Genomic DNA, 23,672 nt, shown 5'->3' on the forward strand with positions numbered 1-23,672 from the left:
TCAGTAAGACAGGTCTCCTACTCCAGAGAAGTTTATGTCAGATAAACAGATACAAAACAATATTTTCATTGGTCGGTACCTAGACACGAGACAACTTACACCCAGTTTTGTATTTAACTCAGTAGAGACAATTTACAATTAATTGCCAGAAAAAGGAGTCACAAATATACAAGCCTGGGAAACAAATTTTATTTAAAAAATTTCCCAACTAAAAATACTCTTACCATAATATTAAGATCTGCGGGTCTTGTTCTATAAAAGTTTGCTGTGTTTTAACAAAGACGTAAACATTTTTTAAAAAGTGGAATACCACTGAATGTGAGTAGACATAGTATTTTAATTATAATTGAGCTCTTTTTATTGTGGGTATGGAGGGTTGAAATAATGAATTTATCTTATAGATGCCATGAAAATACTTTTCCAGCACATGACATGAGGGATGAAGTGACACTTTGCTGCAGGTTCACCTTTTAATTAAATAACACATATGATGAAAGTTCTAAGAAATTTTATAATATTATTTCCTAATTCATTTGCTGGGGATTGTAATAAGGACATAGTGCCTTCTTTCTACCTTGATTGTTGTTGTTTTCTTCTAGTGATGCATTTTGCACAGAATAGGTGCTCTTAGCTAACATTCCTAAAAGATAAATTAAATGTTTGTTACAAATAAATTTACATATCCTTTAGCCTTTTCCATCTGCTAGGTGTGTTTGAATTTCACTGGTGCTTATTTTATTTTTAAAAATTTTTCCAGTGACCCAGGCACAAGAACGAGTACCTGTAATGTTGCCTTGGATACAGAAAGCAATTAAAAAATGTTGAATTTGTTTTAAATTGAATAGTCAAGATGGAAGTCTTAATAATGAGGTTTTGAGACCATGTGTATGAGCAGAGAAATTCATTTGTGTTCTGTTTGGTTTCCTCCCATTGTAGTTTTTAACAACATAAAGTCTTTATCTGAACTACATCTAAATCTACTAATTATCTCATTTATTAATAGACACTTGTAATCATTTTTTTTTTCAAATTAGTCAAAAACTATAGTTGTGTGGTTAAGAGTAACAGCTACGGAATCTTCCAGTTATGGGTTCGAATTATAGCTCTGCAAATTCCCAGCTGGTAGCCTTAGGAAGGCTATTTAATATTGATTAGTCTAAATTTCCCAAATGGAAACAACAGGAAGAATAATATTGACCACAAAGGAGTATTATAAAAATAACCTTAAATAGTGAAATGTACACATAGCAATTGGCTGTACCTAAGTAAAAGTATGGTAAGTATACTAGAAATTGGAATTGTAATCATATGGACAGTTACGGGGTTTATTTAAATTCCCACTAGTCTAATAGTTTAGTTTATAGTATTTGTGATTCAAATTCTTTCTAAATGTTGTCCAAATGTCTGGAGAACTTCACTTTGTAAATTTGGAATGTCTCTAAGTTTTTTTATCGGCGCAATATTTGAAGTTCCTCCCCAAATGTTGTAAATTTTTATCTCTAACAGCTCCATTGTTTTAAATGGCCTTGCAGTTTGTCTTATATGGTTTTGAATGTATTTGAGGATGTAAATATGGACTTGGAAGACAAACTGCTCAGGTTTGTAAATATCACAATACCAGGAGGAAGGTACAATGAATTTGTAGTTAAAAACTTGGGTTTTGGTCCCAGTTCCTGTTGTTATGAGACTCAGGTGACATAAGTCTTCTGAATACGCAAAACTTAATGCAAAATTCTCTTGTACCATGGTACAAGATGGTGTGCACATTTCGGCATGAAAGTTTAAAAGTGTACAAACTTATCTGAGGAATATGGTAGAAGTGAGAACTTGGACTATAAATTCAATTTCAGATCCCAATCGTATAATATTTATAAGGAAAAAATCAAATCTTTTATCATAGTATAGGAAGATATTGTGAGAATATAGGAGGAAGCTTTATTCTGCACTGATAAAGTTGTACAAATAAAACAGTCCACTGAAGTATGATTTCTCTTATTCACTGAATGTTTGCATCCCAAAAATTAATATGTTGAAGCCCTAACCCTCATTGTGATGGTATTTGGAGAAAGGTCTTTGGGGGCAACGAGGTTTAGATAGGGTCATGAGGGTGGGGCTGTCCTGGTAGGATTAGTGCCCTTACAGAAAGAGGGAAAGATCAGAGCCCACTCTTTCTTGTATTTGAGGACGCAATGATCTTGTATTTGAGAAGGTGGCCATCTGCAAGCCAGGGTAAGGGCCCTCACCAGGAACTGACCATGCTGGTGCCCTCATCTTGGACTTCCAGCCTCCAGAACTGTGAGAAATAAATTTCCATTGTTTAAGCCACACAGTCTCTGGTATTTTGCTATAGCTTCCTGATCTGACTGAGACAATTTCCAAACCTTAGGTGGGCACATTTGAGGGAGTGTGATCTTGGTGATGAAGGGTCTGGAAACTTTGATTCATGATAAATTATTGAAAGTGCGGAGGAAGAAAGGAGAGCACTGAACAGGCTCTGCGGGTTACACTTTAAGTGTTTTAAAAATATTTAAGGGGCTGTTTGTTAGAAAAAGATTCTGCTGGAAATCTGACATTGACCAAAGTGGTTTTTCTAGTTGTGCTCTGGCTTGTCTTTCTCCTTGGTGTGGAGCACTGAGGGGGCCCAGCTCGCAGAAGCGCTGAGCATCACAACAGACAGGAGCTTCTGAATTCTTTCTGGGTCTAATATTTGTTCAGGATCATTCTTCTTTTCCTGACGACTTTTTCTAAAACATTTTCATGACATGACACAAGCACATGGAAATTTCCAAAGAATATTTAAATGAGGTAATGGTTTCTTCTTAGATGCCAATTAGATATTCAGAGAATAATACACACAAGGTGTCAAAGAATAATGTTACCATTGTGCCTAGAGTTAGGGACCTGGAAGAAAAGATTAAAAGATTGTTGCTTTCATCTCTTTGTAAGACAGTAACCACCTGCAACTAGCGGGACAGATGGTACTAATTAGATCTGCCCATCCGTTACTTGGCAGAGGAATGGGCTGGAAATGGGAAAGGGTCAACCTTTCACCTGCTGGACACTCAACGTGAGAAGAAAAAGGAAAGGGGCCAAGAACTAACTGTCTGGCAAGAGAGTAATCATGGACTCAGGCTTTAGGTATTTGATCTTTTAGAATTCCAGTTTCTGAAAAATAAAGGTGTTATATGTAATGAAATAGTTGGAAGTGGGAGGAACTACGCATTTAAATAGAAAACTATAAATAAGCCAACGGAAAGAAAACACTCATAATTATCCAATATAATTTTTTATAGTTCATAGATTAAAATATATATATATATATCATCTGCTGTCATCCTTCCAAACATATTACTTTTACTCTTAAACCAGCACCACTACTTATTTTCTATAATAGTGTATTCGTTTTCCATGTTTCTCTTTAGAAAGTGTAGGTAGAAAATGTATGAGCCTATCCTTAGGGAAAAATTCCATTCTCTAAACCACATGGCAATTCTCAGTGTGGATATTCCACTGGTCCAACGTGAGCAGAATTCCCCCGGGAAATTTATAGTACTCCAGGAGCCATCATATCTAATGTTTAACTCTGCAGGGCAATAGGAATGAGCCAGATGAAGAAAAGCCACAATTCAAGGCGCTTATGATAGTCCTAGAAGCTATTTAAGGAAAATTCTTTTATTGACAGAGGAGGGCTGGAGAAAGGAGAAGTGCTTGAGCAAATGAGAATGTCTGAATGTGGGCAAACAAGAGAACTGGGTAAAGTATCCATTCTTATTCCATAACAGGCTTTGAAATAGCACATGAGGCTGGGCATGGTGACTCGGGATTATAATCTCAGCACTTTGGGGTGCTAAGGCAGGAGGATTGCTTGAGTCCGGTAGTTCGAGACCAGCCTGGGCAACATAGTGAGACCCTGTCTCTACAAAAAATTTTTAAAAAAAAAAAGCTCCTGAGAGTTTAATATGAAAGTTCTTTTGAGATAATTAATAAATAAAAAGTCTGCCTTTCAAAGCTAGAATATTGTGTTGTATGAAAGGAGAGAAGGTTAGCACTCCCCTTGACAAGGATGGAAGAGGCCCTCGGGCCTGACAACACGCATACAGTTAAGGCATTGCCACGTGGCATCTAACCATCGTTTTTAAGAGCTTCTGCACAGCAAAAGAAACTACCATCAGAGTGAACAGGCAACCTACAGAATGGGAGAAAATTTTTGCAACCTACTTATCTGACAAAGGGCTAATATCCAGAATCTACAATGAACTCAAACAAATTTACAAGAAAAAACAACCCCATCAAAAAGTGGGTGAAGGACATGAACAGACACTTCTCGAAGACATTTATGCAGCCAAAAAACACAGGAAAAAATGCTCATCATCACTGGCCATCAGAGAAATGCAAATCAAAACCACAATGAGATACCATCTATGAGATACCATCTCACACCAGTTAGAATGGCCATCATTAAAAAGTCAGGAAACAACAGGTGCTGGAGAGGATGTGGACAAATAGGAACACTTTTACACTGCTGGTGGGACTGTAAACTAGTTCAACCATTGTGGAAGTCAGTGTGGCAATTCCTCAGGGACCTAGAACTAGAAATACCATTTGACCCAGCCATCCCATTACTGGGTATATACCCAAAGGACTATAAATCATGCTGCTATAAAGACACATGCACACGTATGTTTGTTGTGGCTCTATTCACAATAGCAAAGACTTGGAACCAACCCAAATGTCCAACAACGATAGACTGGATTAAGAAAATGTGGCACATATACACCATGGAATACTATGCAGCCATAAAAATGATGAGTCCATGTCCTCTGTAGGGACATGGATGAAACTGGAAAACATCATTCTCAGTAAACTATCACAAGGACAAAAAACCAAACACCGCATGTTCTCACTCATAGGTGGGAATTGAACAATGAGAACTCATGGACACAGGAAGGGGAACATCACACTCCGGTGACTGTTGTGGGTTGTGGGGAGAGGGGAGGGACACCATTAGGAGATATACCTAATGCTAAATGATGAGTTAATGGGTGCAGCAAACCAACACAGCACATGGATACATATGTAACAAACCTGCACGTTGTGCACATGTACCCTAAAGCCTAAGTTATAATAATTAAAAAAAGCTAGAATATTGTGTGGCAACTGAAAGAAAAAGCGAAACATTTCCAGTTTGGAGAATGAGTGTGTGTGTGTGTGTGTGTCTGTCCCTGTGTTCAACTGATAACTCTTTGAACATTTTAGTTGATAACTCTTAACATTTTGGGATCTACAATGTTACAAATTTCCCAGCTGAGAGAAGACATCACTTTGGAGTTGGCTCTTCTGGTGCCACCGTGAACATCACAGATTTGCTAATATTTAGTTGAAGCAAGGCAAGCTCAGGTCAGAGAAGCTGGATAGCATTTGGGTTATGATGAAGGCGTAAGTTCTATAATAAAGTGATAGGCTTTGGATTATTCAAGTGGGGTTGGGCTTGAGAACAGCTGGCAGAACAAAGGAGAAATGTCATGAGATGAAGGAAATGGGATCCCTGGGTCATGAAGCAAGAGAATATCCTGTCATATGAAACATGTTTGGTGCTGTGGGAAATTCTCCAAGCAAAATATTAAAGCAGAATGAAGATGGCCACTTTAAGACAATAATTTGAAATGGCTTTTCCAGAGAAGTGGAAAGATTAGTGAGAATATGGACAGCAAGGTCCTCTGAGACTGTTAACTAAAGGACACTGATTATATTCTAATATGCTAATACCAGTGAACTTGATACTGTGTCCCAGGGACTCTGTAAATAAGTGCATTTCATGAAATTCTTTTTACAATTGCCATGGTGAAGATATAACTTTTCCCTCCATTTTATAGATGTGTAAATGAAGGCCTAGAGAGATTAAATATTTGCTCTAGGTCTACATAGTAAATGGTGGAGACAGGATTTGAATACAGGTGGTGGTGTGTGGTGCAGGTACAAACTTTGGCTTAGCTGATGAGAGTAGACTTCCCTGAGGACTTGACAGGGGAGTAGCAATCTGGGAGAGTGTGTTCGGTAGACAGATGGAGCAGTCAAAGACCTTCAATGTGCTTGGGGTATTCAAAGAAGAGCCAGGGTACCAATGGGCTGGAATGCAATGGGCAAGGCAGGGAACAGTAAATGATGAAGTTGGAGAGCTTGTGGGTGACCAGATCATAAAGGACTTTGAAGACCTTGGAAGGAATTTGGATTTTTCTCAAAATGAAATGCAAGCCAGTTATATCAGTTTGCCTGTATTTTAGAACTAGAATCATGCTGGGTTGGGTAGAGAAAAAAATGAATATGGGAAATAGGGGAGACCATTCTCCTAGAGATGGCCTGAGTCAGAGTTGGGGCTAAGTGGGCAGATATTTTGGAAGACTCATCAGTGGTGATCACAATGTGGTGTCAAGCAAAGCATAAGAAATGAGGCAGAAGCCTCAGTGTAGAGTAGAAGGCCTCCCAACCTTCAGTTTTATTACAATCTGTTGATGCAGTGAAGTTGATAACAGGCAGTGAAAACCAGCCACTCAATTCTACTATTAGAAGAATAGGTCAAGATAACTGCTTTCCACCTAAGTTTTGAGGAGAAATTTTGCATTTTGTTATCTATTTTTTAAAAGCAGCTCTATTCAGTAGAAGTAAGGATGCTAGGAAAGCTGACTCATGAAGGCTGCCTGGCTGGTTGCTCAGCTTGAAGAGTTTATTGCTTTGAAAAAGTGACCTTAAGTAGACGGAAGAAAGGAGTGCAAATAAAATAAAAGTTCTAAGGAAAAGCAAAAAGACAAGCACATTTTCTAATGGAGCTGATGTCTTACCACTCAATTAATTTCTGAGTCAAGGCCCAATCTTAATTCTGAATCGCCTTCTAGTTTTACTTATAAAGGGCTTTTCATTAAGCCAAATTAAGGAGATGGAGGTCCAGTTGTTTATCATCTAGCACTAAACCATTCTTACAAAAAGACACCTGTGCAAGCCATTTGGCTCTAGTCAAGTATTTTTCTTCAATTTAATTATGAATATAATTAGAATGAGTTAAGAGACAGGCTAGGCATTAGCCATAAAATTTCCATGCATGCACACACACACACACACACACACACATTAAAAAGCAACCACAACAAAAATACTCACATGTCTGTGAGAATGTTAGCTTGCAGTGGAAACTAAAAAAAGTCTTTGTAAAATTTACCTTTGTTTCAATTTCAAATTTCCTTGAAATGCTGCAATAGAGGATATTTTTATACTGCATTATTTTTACATCTCTGGTTTCTTCGTGATGAACCTTTACACCCTGCTTTTTCTCTGGTTTTAAGGCAATTTGTCACTATCATGCTTTCATGTTTAGCAACCGTTTTTAGTCAAGTGCCTTGCAAGCTCTGTTTCTTTTCTCCTAAAGAGTGTCATCATGGAGTTGATGATGCATCAGAAATAGTTTGACCAAAGGGCAAGATAAAGTCAAGAGTAAAGAAAATATTTGCAAATATACTTGACTGGCTTTTCCACCGACAATTACCTATTGAAAGTATACTCTAAAGGCAAAATGGAATAAAGGCCAGAGGGGGGAAAAACCATTAGAACATGCAATAGGTACTTTTTGCCACAGGGCAATGTATTTAACTTAAATTATTTTTATCTGATGATGGTGTGGCTGATGTATAGACAGGGATATGAGTTCCGTTTAAGGACTAGGCATAGGATAATCTCTACTTTTGGTGACTAATACTCTGCATTTTAATGGTGCTCAGTTAATATTATGGGTGCCATTTCTCACAACTTGTTTTACTCCTTAATTAATCATTTTAAAAAAACAGGCATTTAAAAAACACTCTCTTCAAAGGCATGTGTGATTGTGGCCTTTAAATTGAAGACTTGTATGTAACATCATTACTATCTCAATTTAGCGCTGACTTGCCTAATCTCTGTGTCCTATGCATGCATACATTCATATGTATATATATATGAACATAATATATATGTTCATATGTTTTTATATATTACTATTAGATTTATTTACTTAGTCAAGCCAGAAAAAAACACCAAAAGAGATGGTATTGGAACCATAAATTTCTTTTTGATCACGGAGTTAGCATTGATTGCATTCTAATAATGGAAAATGTATGGAACATTGCCCAGGAGTGGGAGGAAAAGTTATTTTTGTATACAAAAGGCAACTTTGGAAACTTAACAATTCAACAAATCAACAACTGCCAGCTCACATACCCTGATTTGATTGTTACACACTGTATACATGTATCAAACCATTATCTTCTACCCCGTAAATATGTACAATTATGCATCATTTAAAATAATAAAAGCTAAAACAGCTAGAGAAAAATTAGACACCTTAAGGCAGAATATATTTAAAAATGCAAACTTCTAAAAATAATAACTGCAATGCCTGAGATTAAAAAAAATTCACTGGCTGAGACTAACAACAGATGTTGAAGAAAATGGTATTAGTCCACCTGAAGGCACAGCAAGATCCATAAAAGACAAAATGGATAAACTGGACTTTATCAAAATTAAAAATGTCTGCTCTTCTGAAAACACTGTTAAAAGAAGGAAAACAAAGCCATAGAATGGGTGAAAATATTGGCAAGTTATATATTTGATAAAGAACTGACATTAAGAATATATAAGGAACTCTTGAAACTCAATAGCAAAGAAATAGCCAATTTTTTTGAAAAAGTAGAAGGTTTCTTAACTGCAGAATATAATGGAATGGCCAATAAGCACATGAAAAGATGCTTAGCGTCATTAATCTTTAGTGAAATGCAAATTAAACCACAGGATACCACTTCACACATAGAATGGCTAAAATTAAAAACACTGACCACACCAAGTGATGCTGAAGATGTGGGGAAACTGGAACTCTCATATACTGTTGACAGGAATTGAAAAATGGCTCAATGACTTTGGAAAACAGCTTAGCAATTTCTTAAAAAGTTCATATATACCTACCATATGAACCAGCTCTCCACTTCTAAGTATCACCAGGAAGACTAAAAGCATTTGTCCACACAAAAATTTGTATATAAATGTTCACAGATTTGTAAATGCTTCATTTCTAACAATCAAAGACTAGAAACAACCCAAATATCCATCAACAAATAAACAAATTGTGTTATATTCAAATAATGAAATATTACTCATTAACGAAAAATGAACTCTTAATGTGACATGGATAAATCTCAAAATAATTATGCTGAATGAAAAAAAGCCTCTCCCCCAAAAGAGTGCATACTGTATGATTCCATTTATATAAAACTCTAGAAAATGTAAATATATCGATAGTGACAGAAAGCAGATCAGCGGTGCCTTGGGATGGGAGTGCAGAGCGGGTGGAAAGGGGAAGGAAAGAGGATTGCCAAGGATTAAGAGGAAACTTTTGGGAATAATAGAGATGTTCTTTATCCTGGTTGTGGTGCACGCATTTGTCAAAACTTATCAAAGTTATGCTTTTAAAACATGCAGTTCATTGTATGCCAATTTTACCTCAGTAGAACTAGAAAAAAAATCCTCAATTATTAAAAATTAAAAATAAACTATAGAAAGATTAAGGAAAGGGTGGGAAGGAGTACATGCTCACCTTATGAATGGAAGAGTTAGCAGATATTGCTGAATGTTGATGAAACAAGAAAAAGAGGTTTAGGCATATTATTTAGCTTGCAATTATAATATATGGCTACAATATACTAAAAGAAGTGGAGTAGAATGAAACAATATTAGGTAACAGATATTATCCACAGTTGATAAATCAAAAGTAGAGATATTATCTAGAGTTGTGAAAGTAACCAGAAGAGATAAAAATTAAAATCATTAAATGAGGTTTCCTCTCACGAGTAGGTCAGGGGATATGATGTGATAGGGACCAATTCATTGCATTTCATCCTAACTTCTGTAAGATTTTGTTTGTTGAATATTGTAATTTGATCAAGTAAATAATTATAAGAATCTTAATAAAATTAAAATACTCATATGAAATAGAGAAGTAACATTGTGTACATATAAATAAATTTCAAAAGATGTTGAACAACTGATCATAGAAATCAGAGTGCAGGGTTAAAATGTACCCAGAGAAGTCAACATTTAAGGCATGAATGCTTTTAATATCTAGTACTAAACATTGAAATATCACTCACTCTTGGAAAGTTCTACTTTATTTCTAACCTAAAACTCCAATACTGAAATTTCTGACCATTAATTTAATTCTAAACTCAGCTTTTAAAATGTAGAAAAAATGGTTGTAGTCTTACATAAGATGACATAGGACATATGGGTCTTCTGTGGGATGATATAAAATATAGATACTTGGCAATAGCTATTGCTCAAGGCAATATACAATGATACAATTTATGTTTGTATTTGAATGCCAAGTCTAGTTTTTTGAGCTATGTGCACTTAGAACTCCTCTAAAAACTAATTTCTTTTTAAATAGCTTACTGAGTGCCTAACATGGAGTAAGAAACTACTGTTCTATTTCATTCTCATAGTAACTACTTTATGAGCTAGAAATTATTGTGCAGATGATCTTTCCATTTCTCCAATATCTTCTGCTTTCTTATTTTGAGAATTACATGAGACAATTATTAGAAATGCCAATGGGTTTTTCTCCTCCCTTTCTCTTTTTCAGGAACTTTGGAAAAATGCAGACATTAAAACAGAAAAAACATTGCTTGTTGTCTTTTTTCTTGGGATCTGTAGAGTTACCAGAAGAAAAAGATGGGAACAGTGGTAAAGTTAGTACATTTCCTAGGATTTAGATCTACTGGAAATGTCTGGACCCCTGCAGGCCTCTAGCCACAAGATTGCATCACCTATCATAAAACTCCCTGGCTGTGCTTTTCTACTGAGTTCACATTTACAGTACTAATAATGCCTTCAGCACAAGTCATTTCCAGGGAATTAAGTCCTTGCAGTCAGTGGGTTAAATCCGCATGAAATAACCTGCAGGTGACCCAATTGGATTGACCTCAAGTATAGAATTTCAGATCAATAGCTGCTATACTTGGATTCTGAGATATAAAACAATCCCTAGTGTTTTTGTTACCCCAATGAGTATTATCAGACAAGGGATTACTATGGCAATGGCAGGGTCTTATGATATTAATGGGGTTTTTTTTTGGTCCAAAAAGAAGTTATTTTAAAAAGTAAATGCCTTCTGTTCACTCTTCTTGGACTATTTATTTGATAACTTTCAAACACATAATAAAAATTAAAGTAATTCAGACTGCACCAGTGGTCATTAATTGCTTGTACTAGAAATCGCATTTTCTCCCCAGATGCACAGTATTCCAGTTGGATGCAAAATTCCGTTTGGTCTAACCACCTTTTAACTCTTCAATGAAAGAGTAACAGATCTCTCAATCTGGGGCCAAATAAAAATGTTAACTCTTCACAAACTGGGCTTGGGAGTAATAAAAGAGAAAAGGGAGATAATGTTATGACAACATGTACCATGACATCAACTGACATGATGTTTTACTTGTGGGTAACCAAAAAACAGAAACCATTTTAAGTATTTACACCAACAGAGGGAATTAATTTGATGCAGAGAATTGGTTACCCATATAAAGAAGCAGCTGAGAACCAGATAAAGGAGAATGGAGTAACCAAGAAAGTGGACACACCAGGAAGCCACTACCTTCTCCAGGCTGGGAAAGCAAAGAAAGGAGAGTCTGTGTCACCAGATGGGAGCTGAAACCAGACAGGCCCTGTCTGGTCAAAGCTGAAGCTGTAAAGGGGAAGGAGCCTCAGGCTGAAAAGCTACCTGAGGCAGATGGGTGGCAAGGGTGAACGGGTTGGGGATAAACTCATGAACTGCTGGCCTTTGTCTTCTCTCTCTTTCTGCTATCTCCTTTCAGTGGTTTTGACCGGGTGCAACAGCATCTCAAGGGCACATGTAAGTTTGGAGATTTCTCGAAGAACTTAAAACGGAGCTACCACTGGGCCCAGCAATCCCATTACTGGGTATATATCCAAAAGCAAACAAATCGTTCTACCAAAAAGACACAAGCACTTGAATGTTCATCCCAGCACTATTCGCAATAGCAAAGATATGGAATCAACCTAGGTGCCCAGTGATGGTGGACTGGATAAAGAAAATGTGGTACATACACACAGAATACTACACAGCCATAAAAAACAATGAAATCATGTCCTGTGGAGCAACATGGATACAGCTGGAGGCCATTATCCTAAGCAAATTAATACAGAGACAGAAAACCAAATACCCCATGTTCTTATAAGTGGGAGCTAAACACAGGGTACACATGGACATAAAGATGGCAACAATAGACACTGGGGACAACTAGATGGGAGAGGGAGGGAGGTGAGCAAGAGTTGAAAAACTGTTGGGTAGTATGCTCTATACCTGGGTGATGGCATTATTTGTACCCCAAACCTCAGCATCACGCAGTATACCCAGGTAACAAACCTGCATATGTACCTTCTTAATCTAAAATAAAAGTCAAAAGAAAAAACACCACTAACAGAAAGAGAATCTACAAAATATAGCTGGCTAGGACCAACCCTCCTATGGTACAGAGAATAAAAGGGAAGGACTAGGATCCGAGGACGAAGAGGCCCAGACCCAGCCTCTTTGTCCTCAATTCATCCTCTCCTGTGAATTTACTTTACCTGGTTGGTCCCTTTCCATATAAAGCCGAAAACTTCTGAGTGGATCTGTTGAGTTTCTCACTGCATAGATTTTTACAAGAGGCTATGTAAGCTATGATAAAGCCCTGCGATGGGGTATAAATGTTCTTAAAATTTTGAAAGACTTTTTAGTACAATTGGTACACATGGAGAGAAACTATTTCCTCTGGTGTGGTTTTTACCATTGCCAAGGAACTAGGTGGCCATTCTATCATTGCTTAAGAATATTTAAATATGAATTACAACCTAGAGTTTTTCCTAGGTTTAGAACACAAGGACTAGCTTCAAGGTTATATCAAAAATACATGGGTTAGTAAATGTACGTCTCTGTTCAACATCATAACATATTTCTCAGCCCCATTACCCTGTTGGTTGATCCCTCCATTTTACATATTAAAAAATAATGACATTCTACTATTCTGTTTTGAGTTGAAGCAAGGTTGCTGAGTGTCTTAGTCCATTTGGCCTACTATAAAAAATGCCACAAATTTAGCAATTTATAAACAACAGAAATTTCTTTCTCACTGTTCTGGAGTCTTGGAAGTATGAAACCAAGTTGACAGCAGATTTAATGTATTGGTGACGGCCTACTCTCTGGCTAATAGATGGCAACTTCTAGTTGTACCATCACATGGTGGAAGAAGATACAGGTTTCTCTTGAGCTTCTTTTATAAGGCCACTAACCCCACTCATGAAGGCTCTGCCCTAATGACCTAATCTCCATCTAAAGCCCCCCCTCTCTTAATACCATCACCTTGGGGGTGAGAACTTCAACATATACAGTTTGATGGGACACAAACTTTCAGATCATAATGAGAGGTGAAGCCAGCTGGAATTCCTGGGTTGAGTGGGGACTTGGAGAACTTTTCTTACAAGAGGATTGTAAAAACGCACCAATCAGTGCTCTGTAAAAATGCACCAATCAGTGCTCTCTAGCTAGCAAGGGGATTATAAGTGCACCAATCAGTGCTCTCTAGCTAGCAAGGGGATTATAAATGCACCAATCAGTGCTCTGTAAAGTGCACCAGGATTCTAAAAGTAGCCAATTGTGGGGAGGATTGAAAAAAGGGCATTCTGATAGGACAGAAACAGAACATGGGAGGGGACAAATAAGGGAATAAAAGCTGGCCACCCCAGCCAGCAGCAGCAACCCGCTTGGGTCCCCTTCCACGCTGTAGAAGCTTTGTCCTTTCACTCTTCCAATAAACCTTGCTACCCCTCACTCTTTGGGTCTGTGCCATCTTTAAGAGCTGTAACACTCACCTAGAAGGTCTATGGCTCCATTCTTGAAGTCAGCGAGACCAAGAACCCACCAGCAGGAACCATCTCCTGACACATTAACACTGAGTTTGATTCTCCTTGTGTTGAACACTGAAGGAAGAAGTCTCCTCTCTCTTCTCTCCCAAATTACATTATCAAACAAACCTCATATGGAGAAACACTGTTAGCACTGTTTGTGCACCCTCTTACATTTTTAAAAGACTTTCTTAGGCACTTTCTTATTCATTCTCGCCATAACCCATTTTATAGGTATTGGCAGAAACCCTTGCCAGAGCCATCAATCCCAATAATCTGCTGCCTGCCTCAACTCTGCCATGTTCCATTCTTACCATGCCTATATTTCTGAAATTCTATACAATTTGGACTTAAGTCTAGAATATCCCTGAGATGATCCTACTCCTTAGAGAAATTCAAAGGACATACTCTCATGTGGGTTTGGAGGGCCTGCTTTCCATATCTCTTAAGCTAAGAAAATGCCTTTCCTAATATCTTTAGAATCAGGTGAACTAAAGGAAGCTTAAATGATGGATATCCTAGTTACAGCCCCTAAATAGCACATACCGAAGTATGTTTCCAAATGAGCTCATCCTCACTTGAACATGTAGAGACGATGATGTGAAATTCATATGACTTCTTTAAATGTACACAATCAGAAATAGGCATCCAAATACAAAGTCCCTCCAATTTCCTACCAGAACACCGTTCCAACATTGTAAGTTGCTTGGGTGTTCCAAGACAGAATATCAGAAAAAGCAGTTATAGAAATGCCTGCTTGTTTATTTTTTATTTCTCCTATTCAAATGAAGTTAAGAGAGCCTGCTTAACTATTAAACATTGCTCTTCTGAAGTAGAGGGGTCATGAGATGAAGTCATGACAAGGAATAAGAGTTCCAGCCTCCACTCAAAACCCATAGTTAGAGTATTGTTACTACATTCAACAACAACAGCAGCAGCAATAACAACAACAAAATCTGAAATTGTGAGCAAGCAACAAGAGAAAGACCTTGGGAGAGAAATTTCTTCTTTTTCTTGGTACCATTTTGCCAGAGCTTTAAACAACGGTGAAGGCTTTGTGAGTGACAGAATTAGAGGGCATGTTGAGGGGCTGTTTTCACAGAACCCCTAAATCTCCACTTCTGCTAGTGGGAACATTGCACACCCAGCCATCCAAGATCAGACCTCCCGAGTACAGCATTTTTTTTTCTTGGAGATTTGTCTCGTTACGATTTTAATTAAGCTCCTGCCAGGCTTGCAAGGTTTTTAATTTTACCTTTCTTTCTTCTTTCTTTTTCTTCCTTAAATCAGCTGGCTTGCCAGGAAACTTTTTCCAAGCTGTCACAGTTACAGTAAGCATACCCTAAGATATTAAATTTAGAGACGTACCAGTATTTGCTTCTCCAAGGATTAATAGCAGAAGTACCCTTGCATTTGGAAAAGATTTTCATTGATTCATTCATTCATTTATTCACTTTTACTTAAGTGTGTGTGTGTGTTTTATGAATAAAAAAAACAGAAAAGGAAGCTTCATGGAGTGTACAATGACTACTGGTTAGTAATATAACTCACTCTCTTACAAAGTCACCAAGTTAACAGAAGAAACTTGCCATTACTTAATTTGATAATCACGCAGCTCATAAGCAAATTATGGCTGTTTACTAGTGTTGGTGGGTGAAGGGTGAGTGAACCAAGATAACATGATGTCTTAGTTGATAATTTAACACATATTTCATGAAATGTAATATTTAATTCACTTAGGGTTCTTTTCAAGACCGCTTTGTATTCAAACTCATTGCAATTCTGAAAGTATAAAGGCAGAGACGAGGGGTGCACACAGTGAACCCTTTAAAGCAGATTTGATGAGACACTATTTCATTTGAGGACACTTAGTTAAATTGGCTACCCTAAATAGGATGTCATTTTTTTTTCCTAATTAAAACAAACAAACAAACCTCAGATAATACTGCAGGGCCAGAAATAAAACAAGCCATCAAAACACAAAAACGAAAGCATAAGATACGGAGCATCGGGGATACTGTCTGTTCCCCATGATTATTATTATAATCATTCTTATTATTTACTTAATAATTCCAGGATGTCAGGTTATTCCACCACCTGCCCTTTTCTGTGAGGTACTTACTGATCGCTTCCACAAACCGCTCAAAGAAACTGTAAGGGAAGAGCGGCTCAGGCAGCTCCCGGAAAAACATCTTGAGTGCTCCGGTGACAACGTGGATGTCCTCCCACTGGCTGTCGTCCAAATTCAGCTTCTCTTCTGGGAAAACACGAGGAGAAATGGAACAACTGGTTTTAATGAAACAATTACAAGACACTAATTATTATGTTAATGTTTGCCTACTATCATCAGCAACCGTTAACAGCCTTCTGCACCTAGAGGTTTGGTGCTGTGCATTTTTTTTTCCTCCCTCTTTCTGTAGGAAGGGAACATTTTCAATGGAATACCATCTGTAGGAATGCAGCTAACAAAAAAACAAGAGACACAAAGAGACAGTGCCATTGACACAGTATGTCAGATACATTTATTCCCATAATGCATCAGTTATAATGCATCAGTATGAAAATTAGCATCACAGCTCAACATGATTCAAAGCTATTTGGTTTTGAGGCCGAGGGGCTAAGAGTTGCCAATGATGGCCGGCTCAAGGGACCAGCCTAAAGGCCTTGCTGAGCCAACAGGAGACATATGCTAAACATGGCAATAGAAAATGAGTTATTGCTTTACATGTGTTAGCCTTGCTATGTACAAGGGAATAATGGGTAACACTTTTTCCCTTTTTTTGCCTGAATATAAAGTCAGCAAGGAATAGAATACTGAGTGAGAAAGGATATTAATTCTTTTCTTAGTGCTTCAAAATCTTTTTTTTTTTTTTAGTTCTCATTTCAGTGAGGAAAATATGCCCAGCGACAATATTAGACAGACCCCTGTTGGCTTACATAGGCTATGCAAAGCTGTCAAAAATGATAACACACTAAAGACAAACCACAAGTGCTTACCAACTCTTTAGAAACAACACAAATATTTGCTTGGGAAGCTTCAGTGAGTGGAGATGTTGAAATATTAAAGAAAGTAAATGCCAAAATGAAGGTTTTAGTAGAAATAAAGTGTGCTGGGCAATTAATTTTGTCATTTTCACCCTCAATATGAATGTCTGGAATTAGTCTCACCCAAGAAGTGGATGCATTCATGTCTGAAAGGGACATCTTGACATAAAATGAAAAGGAAGCAAGGTACAAAGGCACTGCTGTCGAGCCAGATGATTTGTCTTTCTAAACGTGTGACATGGAAAAGGTTTTGGATTCTGGGCCTCATGAAAACTTAAACTAATCACTTTTGACAATCCGGGGGTTAACTGTAAAGCTGAGAATCCTGGCAAGCGCTGAGGTATTTGGTCAACTGAAAATTTGTTTCTTTACTGATGTCTTGGGCTCACATTCACATGTCCCTTGGATGTCAGCTTTGTGAATGCAGAGGAGCATTTTGCACCAAAATATAAGAAAAGCTGAGGATTGTCACTGTAGGGATTCTCTGCATGGGCTGTTTTGCTAATATTGTTCACGTCCTTTTAAAAATATTAGCCCAAATCTTCAGCAGATCTTTTTTTTTTTTAATAAATGAACGATTGTTTCTGAGGCTTATAGTAAGTGGTGTTCCTGCTCAACAGTGTGTTTGCAAAGAGAAGACATGAAGGTGAATCTGTTTATTTCAGATGGGCTAATCTTCCCTTTCAGTCTTCATTCCTACCTCAGTCATAACACAATAATATGATCAACAACAAAATCAGCAGAGGAGACCTTCTTTCTGCCCTGCAATCATTTTTGATTGATTGTATTTCAACAATTAGTCTTTTATTTGGCTACACACTATTGAAATAGGCCGACAGCATCTTAGCAGGCCAGCTTTAAACAGTCAACTGTTAACAATAGCATCAAAAAGGGAGACCTGATGGGGTTTACTGTCACTTTAAAGAACGGGGTTTTCACATTGTTGAAATCTGTCAGATATTTTGAAATGTCCCTCTCACTATGGTGCCACACCCCCTGCGTGCCCTTATAATAAAATTGGTTTTACTCCTGATTAAATCATTTTCTCCCTACCCACTACCATACTTCTCATAATGGACCTGTGTGCTCTACAGCTGGTGTTCTTCCCATGGTACCAATTCTTACTTTATCTTTTAAGCACTTTGCTGCTAAGATCTCATGCAGAGTGCTTATGTTTTGTTAAGAGCTTCATTCTTAGAGAAATAGCTTAACACATGTTCTAAAAATGTTGTACAACTTATTGCTTAAAACACATTTAGAAAATGTATAAGTACTGTAGCTTTGGCACTGAACTTTAAGTGGAAACCTAAACACACACACACACACACACACACAAACACACGCACACACACACACACAAACTATCTCTACCAAAAATTTATCAGAAAAGTCCAACACAAAATGCCATTTTGGTGCACAAGTTTGAAATTGCTAAAGGAAAGTGTTCAGCAGGTAAAAAAGAGAATGATTTTAACTTGAGCAAGGAAACAACAACAGCAGCAACAAATAATGGCTTAGCCAAAGGAAAACAGCATTAATATTACTCATCTCCACATTAATATCAGTTAATTCAAATGAACATGAAAATTGAATATAGTGATATATAAAGAAAATTTACCAATGAATAGATACCATTTGATTATATCTACTTAAAATACCATATAATATTAACTGTGTCCCTTAAACCAACATTCCTACTATAGATTCCTATGTAGTTTCCATTTAAAGAAATAATAATTTGTAGCCCTTCAGCAAGTAGCTTAAATAGGCAATACGGCAAATAGTTGGAAAGAGTATTTTGAAATATAATACTAATTTTTATATCAAGTTTTCATAATCAACCAAGGTTAAGATCCCTTGTAAACCAAATGATGTTAAGGTAAATTTTGCAAGGCCGCTGTAGTTTATCTAAACATGAAGTTATGTCCATATAGTATGCCTTCTCATGAAGCCAACCAGTCCTCAAGATGAACTAACCATAACCCTATCCTGGTGTTAACAGGCATTATTACAAATATGTTTGCATTATTTGACAAGCATTTTCTAACTAGATTCTACACAGTGATGGTGTCTTATACTTTTCCCTTTTCTAATAGAGTTGAGTTTCTCAAAAGCGCCACACTATTGACATTTGGGGCTGGAAAATTCTTTGTGGTGGGGGCTGTCTTGTACATTCTAGTATGTTTAGCAGTATCCCTGACCTTTATCTAATAGAGGCCAGTAGCATTTCCCAGTGGGGATGATAAAAATTGTGTCTAGAGATTGCCACGTATCTCCCCATGGTGCAAAATTATTCTTGGTTGAGAGCCACTATAGTGAAGTCCATAAGTGTCTATAGAAGTAACTCAACAAAGATTTATGAAGTCTACCGTAGGTGGCCAGGGAACTAGAAAATTAGATACACACATATTGATATTTCCTTAATATGAACTGAAGAGTTGGTAATTATTCTTGACAAAATCATAACTTTTTATAGAACAAAATCCATATGAGCTCATTCAGGGTACTTTGCAACAAAAGCCATAACCAACAATTACTTAGAGCTTACACTGTGCCAGGGACGGTGCTATGCACTCTACATTCATTATCTAATTTAATGCTTTCAGCAAGGAATGAGGAAGATGCTATTGTTATCATCATGTCCATTTTACAGATAGGGAAAGTGAGGCATAGGTAGATTAAACAATTTTCCCATGGCTGCCAAGTGATGAAACCAGGATAAAGAGCCAGTAAGCCCCCACTATGTTTAAAATCACTGTGTTCAGACTTAATCTTGGCTGGCAGAAGCAGAAAGGGAAAAGGCAAATAAACAGTAATTGCAAATGGTAGTCGATTGACTATTATGTCAAGATTGTAATTTTTACATTTTATCCTTAAATGTCTTACTTGAGGCTATGCTTTTACCTGTAAACTGACTCTCATCTTTGGTAATTACAGACTTGTAGAAGGCACAGATTCTTATATAAACAGATACAAAACAAATTGGTAATAAGAAGCAACTGCATTAGGAAATGGGCAGAGATGGAGCAAATTGTTAGGTAGCAAGGGAGTGAAGAGGAAATATGATAGAGTGGGGAAAAGACCACATGAAACACCCATTCCAGGACTGGATTTACCAGTAATTCATTGTATATCTATTTATTTATTTGTAAAACGAAGATAGAAGGATAATTGTTGGTATCAAATGGGAAAATGTATCTGAAAAACATTTGAAAGCATAAGGAGTCAAACATATCCAATATGTCACCAGAATGAGGCAGGTGAGTAAAGGCCAAAATGGTAAAATAAAAAAGGGACTAAGGTAACTGAAACATTGAACAAACATTGTAAGCCAGACTGGTTGTTTGAGGATTTATCTCAGTGTGATGCAGTTTCTTGAATGGGATCAACAAAAACTACATTGCTATAAAGAACTACCTGGGCCTGGTTAATTTACAAAGAAAAGAGGTTTAATTGGCTCACGGTTCTGCAGGCTGTACAGAAGAATAACTGGGGAGGCCTCAGTAAACTTCCAATCATGGGAGAAGGTGAAGGGGAAGCAAGCACATCTTCACATGGCCAGCAGCAGAGAGGAGTGAAGAGGAAAGTGCTATACACTTTTAAACAGCCAGATCTTGTGAGAACTTACTATCATGAGGACAGCAAGAGGAATATCCATCTCCACGATCCAATCACCTCCCACCAGGTCCCTCCCCCAACATTGGGGATTACAATTCAACACAATTCAACATGACATCTGGGTGGGGACACAGCCAAACCATATCACATGTTATAGTCCAATCCTAGGAAGACGTCTCATTGAATCACCATGTCTCACAATCCATTTAATCTGTGCTGGTTTCTCCTGGCCCTCTAATTAGGTTATCTTAAATTCATTTTGGTTATGGTTTTGCCTTAAAGCATATAAACAGAATTAAAGATAGGTTAAGCTCCACAACGAAAATACCATGTGACTTTTATGAGATCACACACACACACACACACACCCTAAATGTTGTACCCAAACAAGGTTATCTTGAAATGCTGTTTCTTGAAGAGTCTTTAGGGTATCTTTTAAGTAAAAACTTATTTATATCAAGCTTTAAAAAATATATTTGAAAGACAAAAATTGACAGTAGCCATTAGGAATAATTTTTCTTAAAAAGAACTGAAAGATGAACCTTTGATAGCCATAGTAGGTCAATGGTAGTTTCTAAGGAAAAAGGAGCATTTAAATATCATTAAGAGTTTAATCACTGTCCGGGTATAGTGGCTCATGCCTGTAATACCAGCACTTTGGGAGGCTAAGGTGGGCAGATCACCTGAGGCCAGGAGTTTGAGACCAGCCTGGCCAACATGGTAAAAAACAAAAAAAAAAACAAAAAGTAGCCAGGCATGGTGGCATGCCTATAATCCCAGCTACTCAGGAGGCTGAGGCAGGAGAATTGGGAGGTAGAGGTTGCAGTGAGCCAAGATCACACCACTGCACTCCATCCGCCTCGGTGACGGAGTGAGACTCTGTCTCAAAGGAAAAAAAAAAAAAAAAACAAGTTTACCCCTTTCCTCTTGTATTATCTATTGCTCTGTAGATATTGGTATATATAACCAGCAGTTGTGATATCAGGTCCAATTTTAACTAGACGCAACCTGTTTTAACCTAGTCTTTTTTGAAATGTGCTTGTACTTGGACTATCCAGAATAGAAGAGTAACTGAGTCAAGAAAGAAAATCTTCTTCATTTGTTGGAAAAACAAGTGCTTGTTTACCTTGTAATAGTTTTCACAGCACTTTTAAAACCTCTTTCCAACTTTTATTTTATTGTCGCAATTTTAAAAAGAGGAAAAGACACCCTAGCTTTCCCAGGATATAAACAGAAGAGCCCTGATCTCATTAATACAGTGAAAAGAACTTGTTACACTATGAAACTCTCATAAAGGATGATGTCCCTGCTTCCGGCACAGATGACCATTTGGATCCCTTATCTAAAAGGCCTGCTGGGTACGTGAAAGTCACATCCCAAATGAAAGAGATGCCAGAGGGATGATCGATCCAAAACATAATATGTTTGGCCCTAAAATCAAATTGAAAGATTAGATATTAATGTGGATAAGATGACACTGTTTATAAGGATATAGATTTTTAGTTTAGCATTTAAAGGAATGGATCAAAAGGAAGTTGGTTGAATCACTCAACTAGTTCAACTTTTCTTGCTGTGCTGGCTCCTGAAAGTGATGGTTCGGTATGATTTCTGGTGGATTAGAGAGGTTCTGCATTCTCAAACATGGTGATGTCACCCTGTGCCAAAAGTAGCATCTTTCTGTGCTGCACCGGCTAAAACTCCTCCTTCCACACCTTGGCTGTAACATGAGACTTCATTCAGGATATTATCTGAGAAAACTAAACCAGTTGGCCAGCTAATTTGTTTGTTCACTTAATTGTTTTCAAACAAACAGAGATGGAAGGAGACTACATACTGGGCATTGTGTTTTTAAAGCTACAGCTGTTGAGGCTGCTTTATGTTCCTCAAAGGAGAGGGCTTCATCAGGTGCTCAGAAAGTGAATATAAAGTTCTGGACATTTTATATCTTGTTACTCTTCCCTAGAATCATATTATTTTGTCCTTGGGGGCAAGCCAGGACAAACTCAAAGAACAAATATATCACCCAAAAATATGCATCGTGCCTGTCATGTGCTGAATTGTGTTCTTCCATTCCTCAAAATCAAACGTTGAAGTCTTAACCGCCAATATTTCATAGTGTGACTGTGTTTGGAGATTGGATCTTTAAAGAGGTAATTATGGTAAAATGAGGTCATGTGGGCCCCTATCCAATATGTACGGTGTCCTTATAACAACAGATTACGGTGCATACAGAGGAAAGACCATGTGAAGACACAGGAGGAAATAGGCTGCCTATATACCAAGGAGAGAGCCTTAGGAGAAATTAACCTGCCGATACCTTAATCTCAGACTTCCAGGCTTTAGAACTGTGAGGAAATACATTTCTGGTGTTTAAGCCACCCAGTCTGTGGTACTTTAGTATGGTAGTTCAAGCAAACTAATACAATGCTCCAAGGTTTTGAGCAGAGAAAGACAAGGTCAAATTTCTGGATCATACCTATACATCTTCTCAACACAAGGGCTATGCTACACTTGTGAAACACAGTGAACAACAGAGTTAGCTCTTTAGGTAATTCCATTTGAAGAAAAATAATTACCAATCTTCAGAGAACAGATTTGAAGCTGGAATTAGTTGAAAAATTGCTTGCCTATTCAGGCTTAACCTATTTCAAATGATTTGCTCTACAAACATGCAGAATACTCTCCAGTGTGGTCTCCAGACAAAGAATAAAATCATGATTGCCATTTTCGTATTCATTCTTTGTCCAACTACTATGTCTAAAGTAGAAATATTGCATGGTTGCCATCACCCGAGACTCTAAGTACTACTAGAAAACATTGGAAACTTCCCCAGGAAAAACTCAACCCAAGTCCAATCAACTGTCTATGGTCATGATACCTATTCAAAGAGAAAGGAGCAAAGTGGTTTTAAGTATGAAACCTTGTACGCAAAATCAAAGGGATTTGTTTCATACGATTTATCACAGTAACCCCCAGGAAGCTCTTAGGAGTCCTATGTTTGAAAATGGTTCCTTTCTGGCAAGAGGAGACAGACC

General features: G+C 37.5%; 1 protein-coding gene and 1 pseudogene across 1 annotated transcript in view; one reads left to right on the top strand and one right to left on the bottom strand.

The window, feature by feature from the left end:
• The window catches only part of ARHGAP15 (Rho GTPase activating protein 15), a 638,539-nt gene that overhangs the window by 124,400 nt on the left and 490,467 nt on the right, over nucleotides 1-23,672 (bottom strand). Inside the window, exon 12 of the mRNA XM_030801219.1 lies at nucleotides 16,097-16,231. Within this exon, the coding sequence (XP_030657079.1) occupies nucleotides 16,097-16,231 (135 nt within the window). The remainder of the gene's footprint in view (nucleotides 1-16,096; nucleotides 16,232-23,672) is intronic.
• Nucleotides 4,020-4,138, top strand: LOC115831958 (annotated as a pseudogene).

Source organism: Nomascus leucogenys, chromosome 20 (genome assembly GCF_006542625.1).
Source record: "Nomascus leucogenys isolate Asia chromosome 20, Asia_NLE_v1, whole genome shotgun sequence".
Lineage (NCBI taxonomy): Eukaryota > Metazoa > Chordata > Mammalia > Primates > Hylobatidae > Nomascus > Nomascus leucogenys.